Below are 18,765 nucleotides of genomic sequence, written 5' to 3' on the forward strand. Positions count from 1 at the left end.
GACATCACCGGCAACGTCACCTACGGGCACAAACCCACCGTAACTGGACCAGACAGGACTGGCAAAAAGTGCTCTTCACTGACGAGTCGCGGTTTTGTCTCACCAGGGGTGATGGTGGGATTCGCATTTATCGTCGAAGGAATGAGCGTTACACCGAGGCCTGTTCTCTGGAACGGGATCGATTTGAAGGTGGAGGGTCCGTCATGGTCTGGGACGGTGTGTCACAGCTTCATCGGACTGAGCCTGTCGTCATTGCAGACCATCTCAATGCTGTGCGTTACAGGGAAGACATCCTCCTCCCTCATGAGGTACCCTTCCTGCAGGCTCATCCTAACATGAGAATTCCACCAACCACACTGCTCATTCTGTGTGTGATTTCCTGCAAGACAGGAATGTCAATGTTCTGCCATGGCCAGCGAAGAGCCCGGATCTTAATCCCATTGAGCAAGTCTGGGACCTGTTGGATCGGAGGGTGAGGGCTAAGGCCATTCCCCCCAGAAATGTTCTGGAATTTGCAGGTGCCTTGGTGGAAGAATGGGGTAACATCTCACAGCAAGAACTGGCAAATCTGGTGCAGTCCATGAGGAGATTCACTGCAGTACTTAATGCAGCTGGTGGCCACACCAGATACTGACTGTTACTTTTGATTTTGACCCCTCCTTTGTTCAGGGACACATTATTCCATTTCTGTTAGTCACATGTCTGTGGAACTTGTTCAGTTTATGTCTCAGTTGTTGAATCTTATGTTCATACAAATATTTACACTTTACGTTTGCTGAAAATAAAGCAGTTGAAAGTGAGAGGTCGTTTCTTTTTTTTGCTGAGTTTAGAAGGAGTGTCAGTGACCCAAACGACAATTTCTCACTCGGTGCAAAAAGTGGATTTAATATGATTCGGAATATTTCTTCGTTATCGGAATCCAACCTGCAACTAGAAAAAGGAGTTAAGATACCGGTTCCTTCCAAATCGAGAATGAAGAAAGTATTGTCAAGTAAAGGTGTGTTGAAATATTAGAACCAAATGATTTGGTTTAGATTTGACCTAATCTAGACTTTCTAAATCTAGGTTTCTAATTGAACTGCTTAATTTAAAAAACTAGATTAGTTAATCTAAGGTTAAATCTCTATGACTAGTGACACGTGTCATAATGGATTCACCATAGCAATATGTTCTAATTCTATGGAAACAAACCAGCACTGGGCATTGCTAGTTAGCAAAGTGAGTTTTCACTTCAGGCTAAGGATGAAATGAATTGCACTTTGTTGTAAAATACATTAGCTGGCTAGTTGAGTTTAACAAACATTATAAACCACAGGAGATAATTGTTAATCACACCAAAAATAAAGCACATACACTAATATTTGCTGAATTTAAAATTGTTTTTAAAACAATGGAGCAACAATATTACATTTTATCCTGGTTTAAAGTCAAAATGTAATCTAATCCTTCTAAACTAAGATTTAGTGGGATTAATTTAAAAATAGGAATTAAGTTTGGTGCAACAAGATTAATAAATAAACCTTTATTAAACCCAGTTTAAGAGTTAATCCATGTCGGTACAACCCACCCAGTCTTGATATGTAAATGCTGATATACTTTATTGTACATCATGCCTACCACTAGGGGATGTTGTGAATAAGGTTGATGATATTGACTGAACAGATAACTAAATAAATAAATAAAAACACCCCGTCTTAGATGACCTTTTATTTTTCATATATCTGAAAATGCAAAGTTCATTGCCGTCGTCAGGCTGTCTGAGAGTTTGGTAGCAATTTTGTCTGAAAAGAAAATAGTGAGAAAGGAGAAATTGTATAAATTCAGATCAACCTATCAATTACTGAAGTAATGGTAATAAAAACACCTAAACAATATCGAAGTTAAAAACCTCAAGCTAACAAAATATGGTTGTCAAGTGATCTACAAAGCAAGGATTTATACAACAAATTGTTTGTGTTAAAATGTAAGATATACCAGCTCTTTTCTGTTGCTTCTTCCTCTTCTTCCCAGCAGCCACGAGTGCTTGGCCCTGCTGAAGAGGGTCTACATTCCAGATATCCTTTAAACCGAGGGTCCTGGGGGCAGCAGCATCAACTGAACCACCAGTCTTTGCCCTTGGTGCTTTAATCTCCACAGTCATAGGTCCAAACTAGTGTTAAATAAAAAAAGACAAGATGTACAAAACAATGATACCACCTTCCTAAAATTGGATTCACATGGGCAGTATGTCATGGAAAGAGCAGGTGTTCTCAAATGTTTTGTACACTGTTAAGATGAAAGTCCTTTGATGAATTGCATTTAAGTGGAAACCAGCACAAGTCATAATACCACTGTAAAAGTGGTATCATCATCTGGGTTGTGTTCAGTAGGCATGAAAATGGGGAGTTGCTTCAGGGACTTTGGCAACTAAGTTTAAAGATTTTTTTCTTTTTTAACTTCCTGCTTTGGGATGGGTGTGTCAATGTGTAGTCGTGGCCAAACGTTGAGAATGACACAAATATTAATTTTCACGAAGTCTGCTGCCTCAGTTTGTATGATGGCAATTTGCATATACTCCAGAATGTTATGAAGAGTGATCAGATGAATTGCAAAGTCCCTCTTTGCCATGCAAATGAACTGAATCCCCCAAAAACATTTCCACTGCATTTCTGCCCTGCCACAAGAGGACCAGCTGACATCATGTCAGTGATTCTCTCGTTAACACAAGTGTGAGTGTTGACGAGGACAAGGCTGGAGATCACTCTGTCATGCTGATTGAGTTCGAATAACAGAATGGAAGCTTCAAAAAGGAGGGTGGTGCTTAGAATCATTGTTCTTCTGTCAATAATGGTTACCTGCAAGGAAACACGTGCCATCATCATTGCTTTGCACAAAAAGGGCTTCACAGGCAAGGATATTGTTGCCAGTAAGTTGCAGGATCGGGGCACCATAAGTACAGAGCTTGCTAAGGAATGGCAGCAGGCAGGTGTGAGTGCATCTGCACACACAGTGAGGCAAAGACTTTGAGGATGGCCTGGTGTCAAAGAAGGGCAGCAAAGAAGCAACTTCTCTCCAGGAAAAACATCAGGGACCGACTGATATTCTGCAAAAGGTACAGGGATTGAACTGCTGAGGACTGGGGTAAAGTAATTTTCTCTGATGAATCCCCTTTCCAATTGTTTGGGGCATCCGGAAAAAAGCTTGTCTGGAGAAGACAAGTTGAGCACTACCATCAGTCCTGTGTCATGCCAACAGTAAAGCATCCTGAGACCATTCATGTGTGGGGTTGCTTCTCAGCAAAGGGACTGGGCTCACTCACAATTTTGCCTAAGAACACAGCCATGAATAAAGAATGGTACCAACACATCCCCCGAGAGCAACTTCTCCCAACCATCCAGGAACAGTTTGGTGACGAACAATGCCTTTCCAGCATGATGGAGCACCTTGCCATAAGGCAAAAGTGATAAGTGGCTCAGGGAACAAAACATCGATATTTTGGGTTCATGGCCAGGAAACACCCCAGGCCTTAATCCCATTGAGAATTTGTGGTCAATCTGCAAGAGAAGGGTAGACAAACAAAACCCAAGCATTGATTATGCAAGAATGGGCTGCCATCAGTCAGGATGTGGTCCAGAAGTTAATTGACAGCATGCCAGGGCGGATTGCAGAGGTCTTGAAAAAGAAGGGTCAACACTGCAAATAGACTCTTTGCATCAACTTCATGTAATTGTCAATAAAAGCCTTTGACACGTGTTAAATGCTTGTAATTATACTTCAGTATTCCATAGTAACATCTGCCAAAAATATCTAAAGACACTGAAGCAGCAAACTTTGTGTAAATTAATATTTGTCACTCAAAACTTTTTGCCATGACTGTACTTCATACATGCATAATCTATGAGCAGAATTACTGTTTTACCTCAATTGGCCACGAAATCCCTCATTTGAAAGCTATATCGATCCAGAACAATATCAATGTTCTGGAAGCTGTGCCATACATTTTCCCCCAATTGGGCCAGCCGGCTAGCAATTCAAGTTCAACCAATGAGCTTCAGCCCCTCGCCATATGAGTGACAGCAAGCAAGATGCACATGATGCACCCACAGCAGAGTGAGAGAGAGCAATGATGTGGTGCACATATCGGCATATGACATAGTGACCACTGTCGGCTCATAAACGCTACTTTAACCCTTGCCTAGTGTTCGGGTCTGTGGGACCCATTTTCAATGTTGACTAAAAGAAAAATTATACAATAAATTATTTTTTCAACCCGAGACACATTGGCCTTGGCTCATTTTCTGTGAAGAACATGTGAAATAACACATTTATTGAGTGCACACTGTGTACCCCGGTACACGTGTATATTACATACAGTACCAGTCAAAAGTTGACACACCTACTCATTCCAGGGGTTCTTTATTTTTTACTATTTTCTACCTTGTAGAATAATAGTGAAGACATAAAAACGATGAATTAACACATATGGTATCATGTAATGAAAATCAAAACATATTTTATATTCTTCAAAGTAACCACCCGTTGCTTTGATGACAGCTTTGCACACTCTTGGCATTCTCTCAACCAGCTTCATGAGGTAGTCACCTGGAATGCATTTCAATTAACAGGTGTGCCTTGGTAAAAGGAAATTTGTGGAATTTCTTTCCTTCTTCATGCATTCGAGCCAATCAGTTGTTGTGACAAGGTAGGGGTGGTATACAGAAGATAGCCCTATTTGGTAAAATACCAAGTCCATATTAAGAACAGCTCAAAAAAGCAAAGAGAAACAGTCCATCATTACTTTAAGACATGAAGTTCAGTCAATACAGAAAACTTCAAGTTTATTCAAGTGCAGTCGCAAATACCATCAAGCGCTATGATGAAACTGCCTCTCATGAGGACCGCCACATGAAAGGAAGACCCAGAGTTATCTCTGCTGCAGTTCATTAGTTACCAGCCTCTGAAGCATTTATTTGGGCTGCAATTTCTGAGTTCAAGTAACAGACTTCTCAACATCAACTGTTCAGAGGAGACTGCGTGAGTCAGGCCTTCATGGTTGAACTGCTGCAAAGAAACCACTACTGAAGGCCACCAAAAAGAAGACGTGCTTGGGCCAAGAAACACGAGCAATGGACATTAGACCGGTGGAAATCTGTCCTTTGGTCTGAGTCCAAATGAGATTTTTGGTTCCAACCGCAGTGTCTTTGAGACACTGAGTCGGTGAACGGATGATCTCTGCATGTGTTGTTCCCACCGTGAAGCATGGAGGTGGTGGTGTTATGGTGCTTTGCTGGTGACACTGATTTATTTAGAATTCAAGGAACACTTAGCCAGCATGGCTACCACAGCATTCTCCAGCAATTCGCCATCCCATCTGGTTTGCGCTTAGTGGGACTATCATGTGTTTTTCAACAGGAAAATGGCCCAACACATCTCCAGGCTGTGTAAGGGCTATTTGACAAAGAAAGAGAGTGATGAGTGCTGCATCATATGACCTGACCTCCACAGCCACCCAACCTCAACCCAATTGAGATGGTTTAGGATGAGTTGGACCACAGAGTGAAGGAAAAGCAGCCAACAAGTGCTCAGCATTTGTGGGAACTCCTTCAAGACTGTTGGAAAAGAATTCCAGGTGAAGCTGGTTGAGAGAATGCCAAGAGTGTGCAAAGCTGTCATCAAGGAAAAGGGTGGCTACTTTGATGAACATAAAATATATTTTGATTTGTTTAACACTTTGGTTAATACATGATTCCATGTGTTATTTCATAGTTTTGATGTCTTCACTATTATCCTACAATGTAGAAAAAAGTAAAAAATAAAGAAAAACCCTTGAATGAGTAGGCGTGTCCAAACTTTTGACTGGTACTGTATGTGGTGTTAAGAGTCCACTGGACCAGAGGGTAATAAAAGTGTGTGTTGGTGAAAACAAGTAAAAATCATTAAAAAAGGTTTGTTGTTTGCCTTCCTCCTCCCTGGGCCTGCTGTTTCAACATAGCACCAATAACCTGTCTGTCTCCCGCTTTTCTCGCACTCTTCACCCTTTGTAGTGTGTGAAACTAATGTCTTGCGGGAACCTGCAAAATGTTATTACAACACACTGTAAAAAAGCTGTATTTTCCCACACACTACTCCATCCAGGTATACATTAGGGGAGGGACACAACAAATAAATTGCTTTGGATGTGTGGCTCCTTACCACAATCAATCAGTATGGCAAAAGTAATCTCCGCTCAGAGAGCCTTAGAAATATTTTTTGCAGAGAGAGAAGACACTTTGGAAGAGAAAGAATTTTTCCAAATTTGAGGATCATGTCTGTCAATACAGAGTCTGACTGATTTGAAAGAAGAGGTTAAGATTGACCCAGTAGGATAAATTTGGATGTCAAAAAATTGTGAAATTGAATGGTCTTCTTGCCCAAGTAATGAGACACCTCGCATGGCTGCCAATGTGATAAGGATGCAACCAGGGCCGACGCAGACGGCGGTTACTTATGTGCAGGACATAGTCTTTTGAACTGGTCATCCCAGACACCATCCAGAAAACCATTCTGGACTGCACTAATTTGGAGAGAAGGCGTGTTTTTGGAGAGAGATGAACTCATTTACATTCATACTTTGGGGATCTTATCCTTGCTGGTGTTTTCAAATCCAATGGAGAATCCCTGTGGGATGCAGAAACTGGCAGAGCACTTTTCAGAGCAACGATGTCTCTGGAAAACGTCCACATTATTTCCAGGATTATCCGATTATTATCCGAGACACCAGACCAGCTCGGTGGCAGAGAGACAAGCTAGCTGCAATCAGGTCAGTGTGGGACAAGTGAGTGGACCACCTTCCCCTGTTTTACAACCCTGGGCCCAACGTTACTGTTGATGAACAGCTTATGCCATTTAGGGGCCGCTGCCCCTTCAGGCAGTACATACTGTATAAACCCACAAAATATGGAATCAAGATCCGGGTAGCCTGTGATGCTGCTTCATCATATGCGTGGAACATGCAAGTGTAAACAAGGAAGCCAGACGGAGGAGCGCCTGAGAAGAATCAGGGGATGCAGGTTGTCCTGAACTTGACAGGGACTCTGCGACCACAACATCACATTCGCGAACTTAAATTTTTATTTTATTTTTTACTTCGCACAAGCTGGGACAGGAGCACCTGACGATGGTAGGAAGAGTACGAAAAAAAACAAGCCAAAGCTCCCACCTCAGCTGTTGAATACACAGAACAGGCCTATCAATTCCTTTAAGTTTGTGTTCATGGCCGACACGTCCCTAGTCTCCTACGTACCAAAGGCAGGCAAAAAGGTGGTACTCATGAGTATGCTGCATAGAGATGGGAGAATCTGTGGCCAGGAACATAAAAAACCACAAATCATCACGGATTACAAAGGAGGGGAGGACAATTTAGACAAGCTGGTCTGGTGACTGGCTACAGCTGTGATATTCTTCAACATCTTGGCGTAGAACGCGTTTGTCATCTGGATGGCGTTGAACCCAGATTGGAACAGAGGGAAGCTCCAGAGGAGAAGGCTCTTTCTAGAGGAGCTGGGCAAGGCATTGGTAAGACCACAACTCCAGAGGCGGCAGCAGATCCCAAGGACACCAGCTTATGCAGCCATCGTGAGGGGGATTCAGGAGGAGGATGCTTGTCACCCATCAGCCCGTCTCGCAAAACCAACAAAGCCAATACCGGAAGTAAGTGTGAGTGATGTTGTTGAATGTGTGTGTCTGACTCTCCTACCTTGGCCTGCTGTAACTATGTATGTGAGTGAGTGTGTGAGATGTTAGTAAAATTCCTGAACTAAGTGTTTTCATCATTCTAGGTTGCAGCTGGTAGCAACAAGAAGAAGCGCTGTGATGTGTGTGGACCCAAGAAGGACAGGAAGACACAGTACACATGCATCAAGTGCAAGAAGTAGACTGGCCTTAATGTGTGTTCAATGGGGTTCAATTATCATTTCCATAATATACAGTATGTAAAATTTGTCCTTCCAAATTGATCAGGTCAAACCAATAAACATCAAGTGATGAAAACCTTGTTTCATTTATAATTGTTCAAGATAAACATGATTTTTCTACCCATGTCTTGATTATAATTGATTTGTTTACAAAAAATAACATTTGATCAATAACAAAAAAATGAATTGCGCTTTTATTGATAAATGTGATCTAGCAGAAGTAAATGGCAAATATTAACCATGTATGCTGTCTATATTGCTTGTAATTGATAAGTCAACATCTAAGTATTTTTACATAAATGATTACAGCATTGTTTTAAAAATCCAATAATGTAGTGAGTCCACCAGACCCGCGAACATTAGGTGAATAACAAAAACATGACCACCACACAAGAGTTAAGAACTGAAAACGTCTAAAAAGTACCACAGAATCCATTTAACTTGTCAAGTAAAAGAACTGCAATACCTCAGGGTCCTGATCATCATCATCATCCATGGATTCAGTTTCATCCTTGGACTCAACCTCATCTAAAGCTCCACCTTCCATTTCACAAGGTGGTTCTTCTTGACCACCCTGAGTCATCCCAGCAGTTGCCATGCAGAAACCCATTTGGACATCAGTGCAAGACGACACTACAAGAAAAACATTTAGCACATACACTCTTTTTATCCCAACATACTTTTCAATTACTAGGTAACTGTCAAATGTGTGCGTGTATCCTACCAGCTAGCACTTCCTGGTTTCCCTTCTCAAGTACCTCCCAGTCGAAAGCTTTGCCCATCTCTGCCACAATCTCAGCACTGATATGAGTGGGAAGAGTGTGCGTCTCCGGAGGGTGTGTAAAGTAGCTGATCCTACCCCTACATGACCGCAAATTAAACAGAATAATGGGACTTTATTAGGTAGGGACGGTGTTTCTTTGAAAACCTCAGATGTAATAAATGTTTTTGCAGTTTGCACCCACCCTGTCCAGTCCATTAGGACACTCTTTGCTGCCTTGTCATTATCAGGCACTCCTCCCTTCCTCAACTTGCCCTGTCGCTGTGCCAACAAAGCCAGGAACTCGAGAGCTGTGTGGAAGTCTGGAACACCATAGTGTTCCATGATCTATTGAGAAATGAAATTAAATAATATGAAAACTTGGACGTAACATCTGTCACATCATTGCAGTGAATATGCCGTTAAATAATCTTTGGATACCTGTGTCTTATTGCAGCGTCTTAAGATGGCTTCGACTGGAGGTAGAGGGTCTACAAGCTGCTCAATCTTTACACAATTCCGAAGGATCATGGCCGCGTCAGTCGTCGAGGTTGCCATTACAATGCCAGGACAATCTAAAAGCTTGATGTGCTTGTCCAAGTGTATTTCCTGAAGGCACCTAAAAGCCATCATACAGGTCAGTCAAGCAAGGAAAGAACATGTAGGCCTAGACATAAATAAAGCCAAAAGCTTTGTACTTACTTGGTTACACCAGGTGTGGCTCCAACATTGCATGCACGTGCCCGCTTCAAACTGTTTATGAGACTGCTCTTTCCAACATTGGGAAAGCCTGAAAAAAAGAAAACCATCCAAAATATTGCATAACTTCAAACATTTGTCCAGTTTGAAAAGTCTGGAATGACGTGGCCATGATCCTTCGAAATTGTGTGAAGATTGAGCAGGTAGCCTAGTGGTTAAGAGCGTTGTGCCAGTAAGTGAAAGTTTGCTGGTTCGAATCCCCAAGCCGACTAGGTGAAGACATTTTTTTAAAAGTGCAGTTGAGCAAGGCACTGAACCCTAATTGCTTCTGTATCAATAAGTGCATCGAGGACGTCGTCCCCACAGTGACTGCACATACATACCCCAACCAGAAGCCATGGATTACAGGCAACATTCGCACTGATCTAAAGGGCAGAACTGCCGCTTTCAAGGAGCGGGACTCTAACCCGGAAGCTTATAAGAAATCCCGCTATGCCCTCTGATGAACCATCAAACAGGCAAAGCGTCAACACAGGACTAAAATCAAATCGTACTACACCGGCTCGGACGCTCGTCGGATGTGGCAGGGCTTGCAAACCATTACAGATTACAAAGGAAAGCACATCCGAGAGCTGCCCAGTGACACGAGCCTACCAGACGAGCTAAATAACTTCTATGCTCGTTTCGAGGCAAGTAACACCGAAACATGCATGAGAGCGTCAGTTGTTCCCGGACGACTGTATGATCACGCTCTCCACAGGCGATGTGAGTAAGACCTTTAGAGAGGTCAACATTCACAAGGCCGCAGGGACAGACGGATTACAAGGACGTGTACTCCGAGCATGCGCTGACCAACTTGCAAGTGTCTTCACTGACATTTCAAACCTCTCCCTGTCTGAGTCTGTAATACCAGCATGTTTCAAGCAGACCACCATAGTCCCTGTGCCCAAGAACATGAAGTTAGCCTGCCTAAATGACTACCGACCCGTAGCACTCACGTCTGTAGCCATGAAATGCTTTGAAAGGCTGGTCATGGCTCACAACACCATTATCCCAAAAACCCTAGACCCACTCCAATTTGCATACTGCACCAACAGATCCACAGATGATGCAATCGATATCGCACTCCACAATGCCCTTTCACACCTGAACAAAAGGAACACCTATGTAAGAATGCTGTTCATTGACTACAGCTCAGCATTCAACACCATAGTGCCCTCAAAGCTCATCACTAAGCTAAAGACCCTGGGACGAAACACCTCCCTCTGCAACTGGATCCTGGACTTCCTGATGGGCAGGCCCCAGGTGGTAAGGGTAGATAACAACACATCTGCCACGCTGATCCTCAACACGTGGGCCCCTCAGGGGTGCATGCTCAGTCCCCTCCTGTACTCCCTGTTCACTCATGACTGCACGGCCAAGCACTACTCCGACACCATCATTAAATTTGCTGATGACACAACAGTGGTAGGCCTGATCACCGACAACCATGAGACAGCCTATAGGGAGGTCAGAGACCTGACCGTGTGGAGCAAGGACAACAACTCTCCCTCAACGTGATCAAAAAGAGGAGATGATTGTGGACTACAGGAAAAGAACACGCCCCCATTCTCATCGACGGGGCTGCAGTGGAGCAGGTTGAGAGCTTCAAGTTCCTTGGCATCCACATCACCAACAAAGAAACATGGTCCAAACACACCAAGACAGTCGTGAAGAGGGAACAAAACCTATTCCCCTTCAGGAGACTGAAAATATTTGGCATGGGTCCTCAGATCCTCAAAAGGTTCTACAGCTGCACCATCGAGAGCATCGTGATGGGTTGCATCACTGCCTGGTATGGCAACTGCTCGGCCTCCGACCGCAAGGCAATACAGAGTAGAGGTCGACCGATTATCATTTTTCAACACCGATACAGATTATTGGAGGTCCAAAAAAAGCCGACACCGATTAATCTGCCGATTTTTTATATATATATATATATATATATATACAGTGGGGAGAACAAGTATTTGATACACTGCCGATTTTGCAGGTTTTCCTACTTACAAAGCATGTAGAGGTCTGTCATTTTTATCATAGGTACACTTCAACTGTGAGAGACGGAATCTAAAACAAAAATCCAGAAAATCACATTGTATGATTTTTAAGTAATTAATTTGCATTTTATTGCATGACATAAGTATTTGATCACCTACCAGCCAGTAAGAATTCCGGCTCTCACAGACCTGTTAGTTTTTCTTTAAGAAGCCCTCCTGTTCTCCACTCATTACCTGTATTAACTGCACCTGTTTGAACTCGTTACCTGTATAAAAGACACCTGTCCACACACTCAATCAAACAGACTCCAACCTCTCCACAATGGCCAAGACCAGAGAGCTGTGTAAGGACATCAGGGATAAATTGTAGACCTGTACAAGGCTGGGATGGGCTACAGGACAATAGCCAAGCAGCTTGGTGAGAAGGCAACAACTGTTGGCACAATTATTAGAAAATGGAAGAAGTTCAAGATGACGGTCAATCACCCTCGGTCTGGGGCTCCATGCAAGATCTCACCTCGTGGGGCATCAATGATCATGAGGAATGTGAGGGATCAGCCCAGAACTACACGACAGGACCTGGTCAATGACCTAAAGAGAGCTGGGACCACAGTCTCAAAGAAAACCATTAGTAACACACTACGCCGTCATGGATTAAAATCCTGCAGCGCACGCAAGGTCCCCCTGCTCAAGCCAGCGCATGTCCAGGCCCGTCTGAAGTTTGCCAATGACCATCTGGATGATCCAGAGGAGGAATGGGAGAAGGTCATGTGGTCTGATGAGACAAAAATAGAGCTTTTTGCTCTAAACTCCACTCGCCGTGTTTGGAGGAATAGAAGGATGAGTACAACCCCAAGAACACCATCCCAACCGTGAAGCATGGAGGTGGAAACATAATTCTTTGGGGATGCTTTTCTGCAAAGGGGACAGGACGACTGCACCGTATTGAGGGGAGGATGGATGGGGCCATGTATCGCGAGATCTTGACCAACAACCTCCTTCCCTCAGTAAGAGCATTGAAGATGGGTCGTGGCTGGGTCTTCCAGCATGACAACGACCCGAAACACACAGCCAGGGCAACTAAGGAGTGGCTCCGTAAGAAGCATCTCAAGGTCCTGGAGTGGCCTAGCCAGTCTCCAGACCTGAACCCAATAGAAAATCTTTGGAGGGAGCCGAAACTCCGTATTGCCCAGCGACAGCCCCGAAACCTGAAGGATCTGGAGAAGGTCTGTATGGAGGAGTGGGCCAAAATCCCTGCTGCAGTGTGTGCAAACCTGGTCAAGAACTACAGGAAACGTATGATCTCTGTAATTGCAAACTAAGGTTTCTGTACCAAATATTCAGTTCTGCTTTTCTGATGTATCAAATACTTATGTCATGCAATAAAATGCAAATTAATTACTTAAAAATCATACAATGTGATTTTCTGGATTTTTGTTTTAGATTCCTTCTCTCACAGTTGAAGTGTACCTATGATAAAAATTACAGACCTCTACATGCTTTGTAAGTAGGAAAACCTGCAAAATTGTCAGTGTATCAAATACTTGTTCTCCCCACTGTATATATATATAATACTGAATGAACAATGAATACTTATTTTAACTTAAAATAATACATCAAATCTATTTAGTCTCAAATAAATAATGGAACACATTCAATTTGGTTTAAATAAAGCAAAAACAGTGCAATATGTGCTGTGTAAAAAAGCGAACGTTTAAGTTCCTTGCTCAGAACATATGAAAGATGGTGGTTCCATATTCCCAGTTCTTCAATATTCCCAGTTAAGAAGTTTTAGGTTGTAGTTATTATAGGAATTAAGACTAGTCTACCATCTCTCTCTATACCATTTGTATTTCATATACCTTTGACTATTGGATGTTCTAATAGGCACTTTACTATTGCCAGCCTAATCTCAGGAGTTGATAGGCTTGAAATCATAAACAGCGCTGTGAAGCAAGCATTGCTAAGAGCAGCTGGAAAACGCAGTAAAGTTTGAATGCTTACGAGCCTGCTGCCGCCTACCACTGCTCAGTCAGACTGTTCTATCAAATCATAGACTTAATTATAATATAAACACAGAAATACGAGCCGTTGGTCATTAATATGGTTAAATCCGTAAACTATCATTTCGAAAACAAAACGTTTATTCTTTCAGTGAAATACGGAACCGTTCCGTATTTATTGAAACGGGCGGCAACCCCAAGTCTAAATATTGAGGTTACATTGCACAACCTTTAATGTTAAGTCATAATCATGTAAAAATCTGGCAAATTAGTTTGCAACGAGCCAGGCGGCCCAAACTGTTGACAATTTCCCTAGTTAATATTGCCTGCTAACATTAATTTATTTAAACTAAATATGCAGGTTAAAAAAAATTAACTTCTGTGTATTGATTTTAAGAAAGGCATTGATGTTTATGGTTAGGTACATTCGTGCAACGATTGTGCTTTTTTTGCGAATGCCCTTTTGTTAAAACATCCCCCGCTTGGCGAAGTTGGCTGTGATTTGATGATAAATTAACAGGCACCGCATTGATTATATACAACGCAGGACAAGCTAGTTAACCTATAAATATCAACCATGTGTAGTTAACTAGTGATTATGTGAAGATTGATTGTTTTTTAATAAGATAAGTTTAATGCTAGCAAGCAACCTACCTTGGCTCCTTGCTGCACTCGCATAACAGGTGGTCAGTCTGCCACGCAGTTTCCCCGTGGAATGCAATGTAATCGGCGTCCAAAAATGCAGATTACCGATTGTTATGAGAACTTGAAATCGGCCCTAATTAATCGGTCGACCTCTACTACAGAGGGTAGTGTGTATGGCCCAGTACATCACCGGGGCCAAGATTCCTGCCATCCAGGACCTCTATACCAGGCAGGGTCAGAAGAAGGCCCTAAAACATTGTCAAAGACTCCAGCCACCCTAGTCAGACTGTTCTCTCTGCTACCGCACGGCAAGTGGTACCGGAGCGCCAAGTCTAGGTCCAAGAGGCTTCTAAACAGCTTCTACCCCTAAGCCATAAGACTCATGAACAGCTAATCAAATGGCTACCCAGACTATTTGCATTTCCCCCCCCCCACCCTTCTACACTGCTGCTACTGTTTATTATCTATGCATAGTCACTTTAATAACACTACCTACATGTACATATTACCTCAATACCGGTGCCTCCGCACATTGACTCTGTACCGGTACCCGCTGTATATAGCCCCGCATTTGTTATTTACTGCTGCTCTTTAAGGATTTGTTATGCTTATCTCTTACTTTTTGGCAGGTATTTTCTTATATCTGCATTGTTGGTTAAGGGCTTTTAAGTAATTATTTCATTGTAAGGTCTACACCGGTTGTATTCGGCGCATGTGACAAATACATTTTGATTTGAAGAAGCTCTGGATAACAGCGTCTGTTAAATGACTAAAATGTACATTTAAAATGTACCCACCAACCACGCCAACAGTGATGGCTGTCTTAATGTCCAGGTTGCGGCAGTAGTTCCCCAAAAGTTTCATCAAGCATTCCGCACCCACACAGGCACTGCTACCTAGGAGCTCAGCGGTGGCCTGGGTAACAGGTACATTGCTTCGCTTCTGCAAATAGAAAACATAAGTATAGTTACTAGATCCTAACTGAAAAAAGTTTATTCAGTTTTCATCTAGTACATAGGTCCTTATTGCTTGACAGTAAAACAAATATTTTATGTAACTTAAATTGATTTCGTTAAACTATCCTGTCCATGTTCTACATATGCCCTTCTGAATAGTCTGACTCACCAAATTCTTGTTCTGTTGTTGCGTTGAGGCTTTGAAAGCCAAAGTGGGAAATTCATTGCGAAGATACTTGATCCATTTCTCCACAATCTCCTTGGACACCAGGTCTAAGAGTACAGTGGAAAGACATGTTTGTCAGTTAAAGATAATATGGCACAATGCTTTCTAATGTATAAAACTATGCATATTAATGAATCTCTCACACACTCACCAATCTTGTTAAGCACTAGGACTATTTTCTTGTCAGTGCCGCTCTGAATGACAGCCTGCTCCACCTGAGGACAACGGCAGCCAAGAGGGTCACGGGCATCCAGAACCTCCAGAATCACATCAGAGGCCTCAACCACCTTTTATACAGAACAGGGAATACAACACATTGTTATAATATAAATTATAAGTACCACACACAGGTACCCTTCTCTAAAAGATCAGCTTACTGGTACAGAAATGTAATGTAAATAAATGGGTATCACTCAAGTGCAATACTGCAAATTGTTACACACGTGCTACTGTGCATACTCACAGACAATTGGACTCGATAAAGAAAAGTTACCTTTTTGAATTCCCTGTAGTACGCCTTTCTTGAATTCTCATTTTCAAAATTGACATGCTTCTCTAAACTCTGCATCTCAGTTTCCTGCAATAAGAGAACACAAAAACACTCATGACAAGCTTTCTCATTTAATGAGAAAAACAGCATTGGGAGAGCTGCTCTTTCTATAACCTACAATAGTTAAATTACCCTCTGCTCAAACGCTCTTTGTCGCTCTAGAATATCTCTCTGAAAACTGTCCAGACTTCTCCTCTTCATCTGCTCCCGTTCTCTTGACAACCTCTGCTTTTCTTGGAGCTCCTGAAGCTGACCATGGCAAAGAGAGCAACACATTTTAAATACCTATAAATCAATTGCCAAACCAGAAGAATTGTGCTATTGTCATGACATAAATTAACAGTAATAAAAATACATGTATATCATGGTTCACCCTTTTCTTCCGGATTTCTTCTGGTTTTCCATACTCTTTGGGATGGCGTGCAATGGACAGCTCTGAATGCATTTTCCCTCCTTGAGTCTGTTGTCCATCTTTCCCCTCCAATTGAAATTAAAACTCCAATGAGATATGGCCACCGACGTTAACATAACATAAGTAGCTAAACTATAGTTAGTTAAGCTATAACTAGTTGGTTACAGTATACAAAATGTGTACAGTGCAACATTTTTTTAACCTTTATTTAACTAGGCAAGTCAGTTAAGAACAAATTCGAATTTCCAATGACGGCCTAGGAACAGTGGGTTAAATGCCTTGTTCAGGGGCAGAACGACAGATTTTTTACATTGTCAGCTCGGGGACTCGTTCCTGTAACCTTTTCAGTTACTAGTCCACTCGCCTACCAGCCGCCCCGTCTACTTCACACTGAGTCGGACAAAGGTATTATATTGGGCTGCAGAGACCTTTCTCAGGTCATTTGCTATGTTTTTGTCAAAAACTGAGGTTTTCTTAAGTTGTAGCAATCCATGTTGTACAGTATTCGCCAAAATGGGGTCAGCTGCCTGGCAGTTGTATCCAATGTGGTTACAACAGGCTAACGTTAGCTATTCGCCGCAATTAGCATATCTTGTGTATTACTACTATACTCACCAGCGACGCAAGTGAAATCAAAATTATATTGTATTCAACATTATGGCTTGCAGCACACTGTTCTAAAATATAATCTGTTGCAAATTGTTCGACTATAAATAACATATTGTTAGTTATAACGTTACAATATAGCTAACGTTCTGAGTAGCAAGCAGGCTAGCTAAACATACCTTTTGTTTTCCTTGGAAAAGTACTTTCACTCGCTTTTGTTCTGCAAAACCCACAACAATAAAATAAGTTACACATCAACCTAGCTACAATGTTGATTAAATGTTTAAACTATAAAAGTCAAATAACATTTATGTATTTACGCACTTCTGGCCTTCGACATGATTTCACATGTGGAGTGGTTGGTGATGGATTGCGCGGATCTGACGTCAAATCACTACATCAGGTTAAAGCTCTTCAAAATAAAAGCTCAGCAAAAACAAAAACGCATGCAGCTGCAGATTATGCGCCCTGAAACCGAATGTCTGCGATGCGAACTTGTTTTTCAGCTTCTTCTGCATCTTCTTCTGTGGGGGTTTATGGCAGACTACATCCTATGAGGTGTATTGCCGCCACCTGCTGATTGGGGTGAAAACTGGGAAACTTTATCGCAAAAAAAGGTAGGGTAGGGTAGGTGAAAAACATACTCATATTAAAAAAACGTAAACAAAAATGCTTAGCCTTTTTCAAAAATTTACCCAGATACCTACACAGGCTCTGGGGCCTTGTGAGGGGCGAACATAGTTAGTCAGTATTCCCTGAAATGTTTTTTTTGTATTATTATTCTTCGTTTGGCCAGTACAATCTATCCCTTGGGCAATACAAACAACAAAATTAACCTCCTTTAACACCTTCATTCTCAGGCTGCAGGGCATCCACTGCATCAGCTATTTGCACTGTCTCTGCAAAGGAGACATGCGTGACAGACCTTGATCCTAGCTACTACTCAGAAGCTCTGAATCCCACCACAATTGCAGCACCATGTTGTTCTTCTTCTTGATGAGGTTTAAAGGCAGTTGGCATCCAAATCAAATCACATTTTATTGGTCAAATACACATGGTTAGCAGATGTTAATGCGAGTGTAGCGAAATGCTTATGCTTCTAGTTCCGACAGTGCAGTAATATCTAACAAGTAATCTAACAAATTCACAACGACTACCTTATACACACAAATGTAAAGGGATGAATAAGAATATGTAGATATGGATGAGCGATGGATGTGCGGCATAGGCAAGATGCAGTAGATGATATAGAATGCAGTATATACATATGAGATGAGTAATGTAGGATATGTAAACATTATTAAAGTGGCGTTATTTAAAGTGACTAATGATGCCTTTATTAAATCCATTTATTAAAGTAGCCAGAGATTTGAGTCTGTATGTTGCCAGCAGCCTCTATGTTAGCGAAGGCTGTTTAACAGTCTGATGGCCTTGAGATAGAAGCTGTTTTTCAGTCTCTCGGTCCCAGCTTTGATGCACCTGTACTGACCTCGCCTTCTGGATGATAGCAGAGTGAATAGGAAGTGGCTCGGGTGGTTGTTGTCCTTGATGATCTTTTTGGCCTTCCTGTGACATCGGGTGCTGTAGGTGTCCTGGAGGGCAGGTAGTTTGCTCCCGGTTATGCGTTGTGCAGACCGCACTACCCTCTGGAGAGCCTTGCGGTTGACGGCGGTGAAGTTGCCGTACCGGGTGGTGATACAGCCCGACAGGATGCTCTCGATTGTGCATCTGTAAAAGTTTGTGAGTGTTTATGTGACAAGCCAAATTTATTCTGCCTCCTGAGGTTGAAGAGGCACTGTTGCGCCTTATTCACCACGCTGTCTGTGTGGGTGGACCAATTCAGTTTGTCCGTGATGTGTATGCCCAGGAACTTAAAACTTTCCACCTTCTCCACTACTGTCCCGTCGATGTGAAAGGGGGGGTGCTCCCTCTGCTGTTTCC

At 42.3% G+C, this 18,765-nt stretch overlaps 1 protein-coding gene across 1 annotated transcript; it reads right to left on the reverse strand.

The window, feature by feature from the left end:
* Nucleotides 1–1,692: 1,692 nt before the first annotated feature.
* gnl3l (G protein nucleolar 3 like) lies at nt 1,693–17,352 on the reverse strand. Its single transcript, XM_071370598.1, has 15 exons — nt 17,149–17,352; nt 17,004–17,044; nt 16,180–16,284; nt 15,939–16,055; nt 15,750–15,833; nt 15,408–15,543; nt 15,200–15,303; nt 14,872–15,016; nt 9,394–9,481; nt 9,133–9,310; nt 8,897–9,039; nt 8,656–8,792; nt 8,398–8,564; nt 1,975–2,149; nt 1,693–1,781 (listed from the first exon to the last, which is right to left on the reverse strand). The coding sequence occupies exons 1-15, from the start codon at nt 17,162–17,164 to the stop codon at nt 1,714–1,716; spliced, it is 1,704 nt and encodes a 567-aa protein (XP_071226699.1). The 5' UTR covers nt 17,165–17,352; the 3' UTR covers nt 1,693–1,713.
* Nucleotides 17,353–18,765: the final 1,413 nt, after the last annotated feature.

Source organism: Salvelinus alpinus, chromosome 2 (genome assembly GCF_045679555.1).
Source record: "Salvelinus alpinus chromosome 2, SLU_Salpinus.1, whole genome shotgun sequence".
NCBI classification, from domain to species: Eukaryota; Metazoa; Chordata; class Actinopteri; order Salmoniformes; family Salmonidae; genus Salvelinus; species Salvelinus alpinus.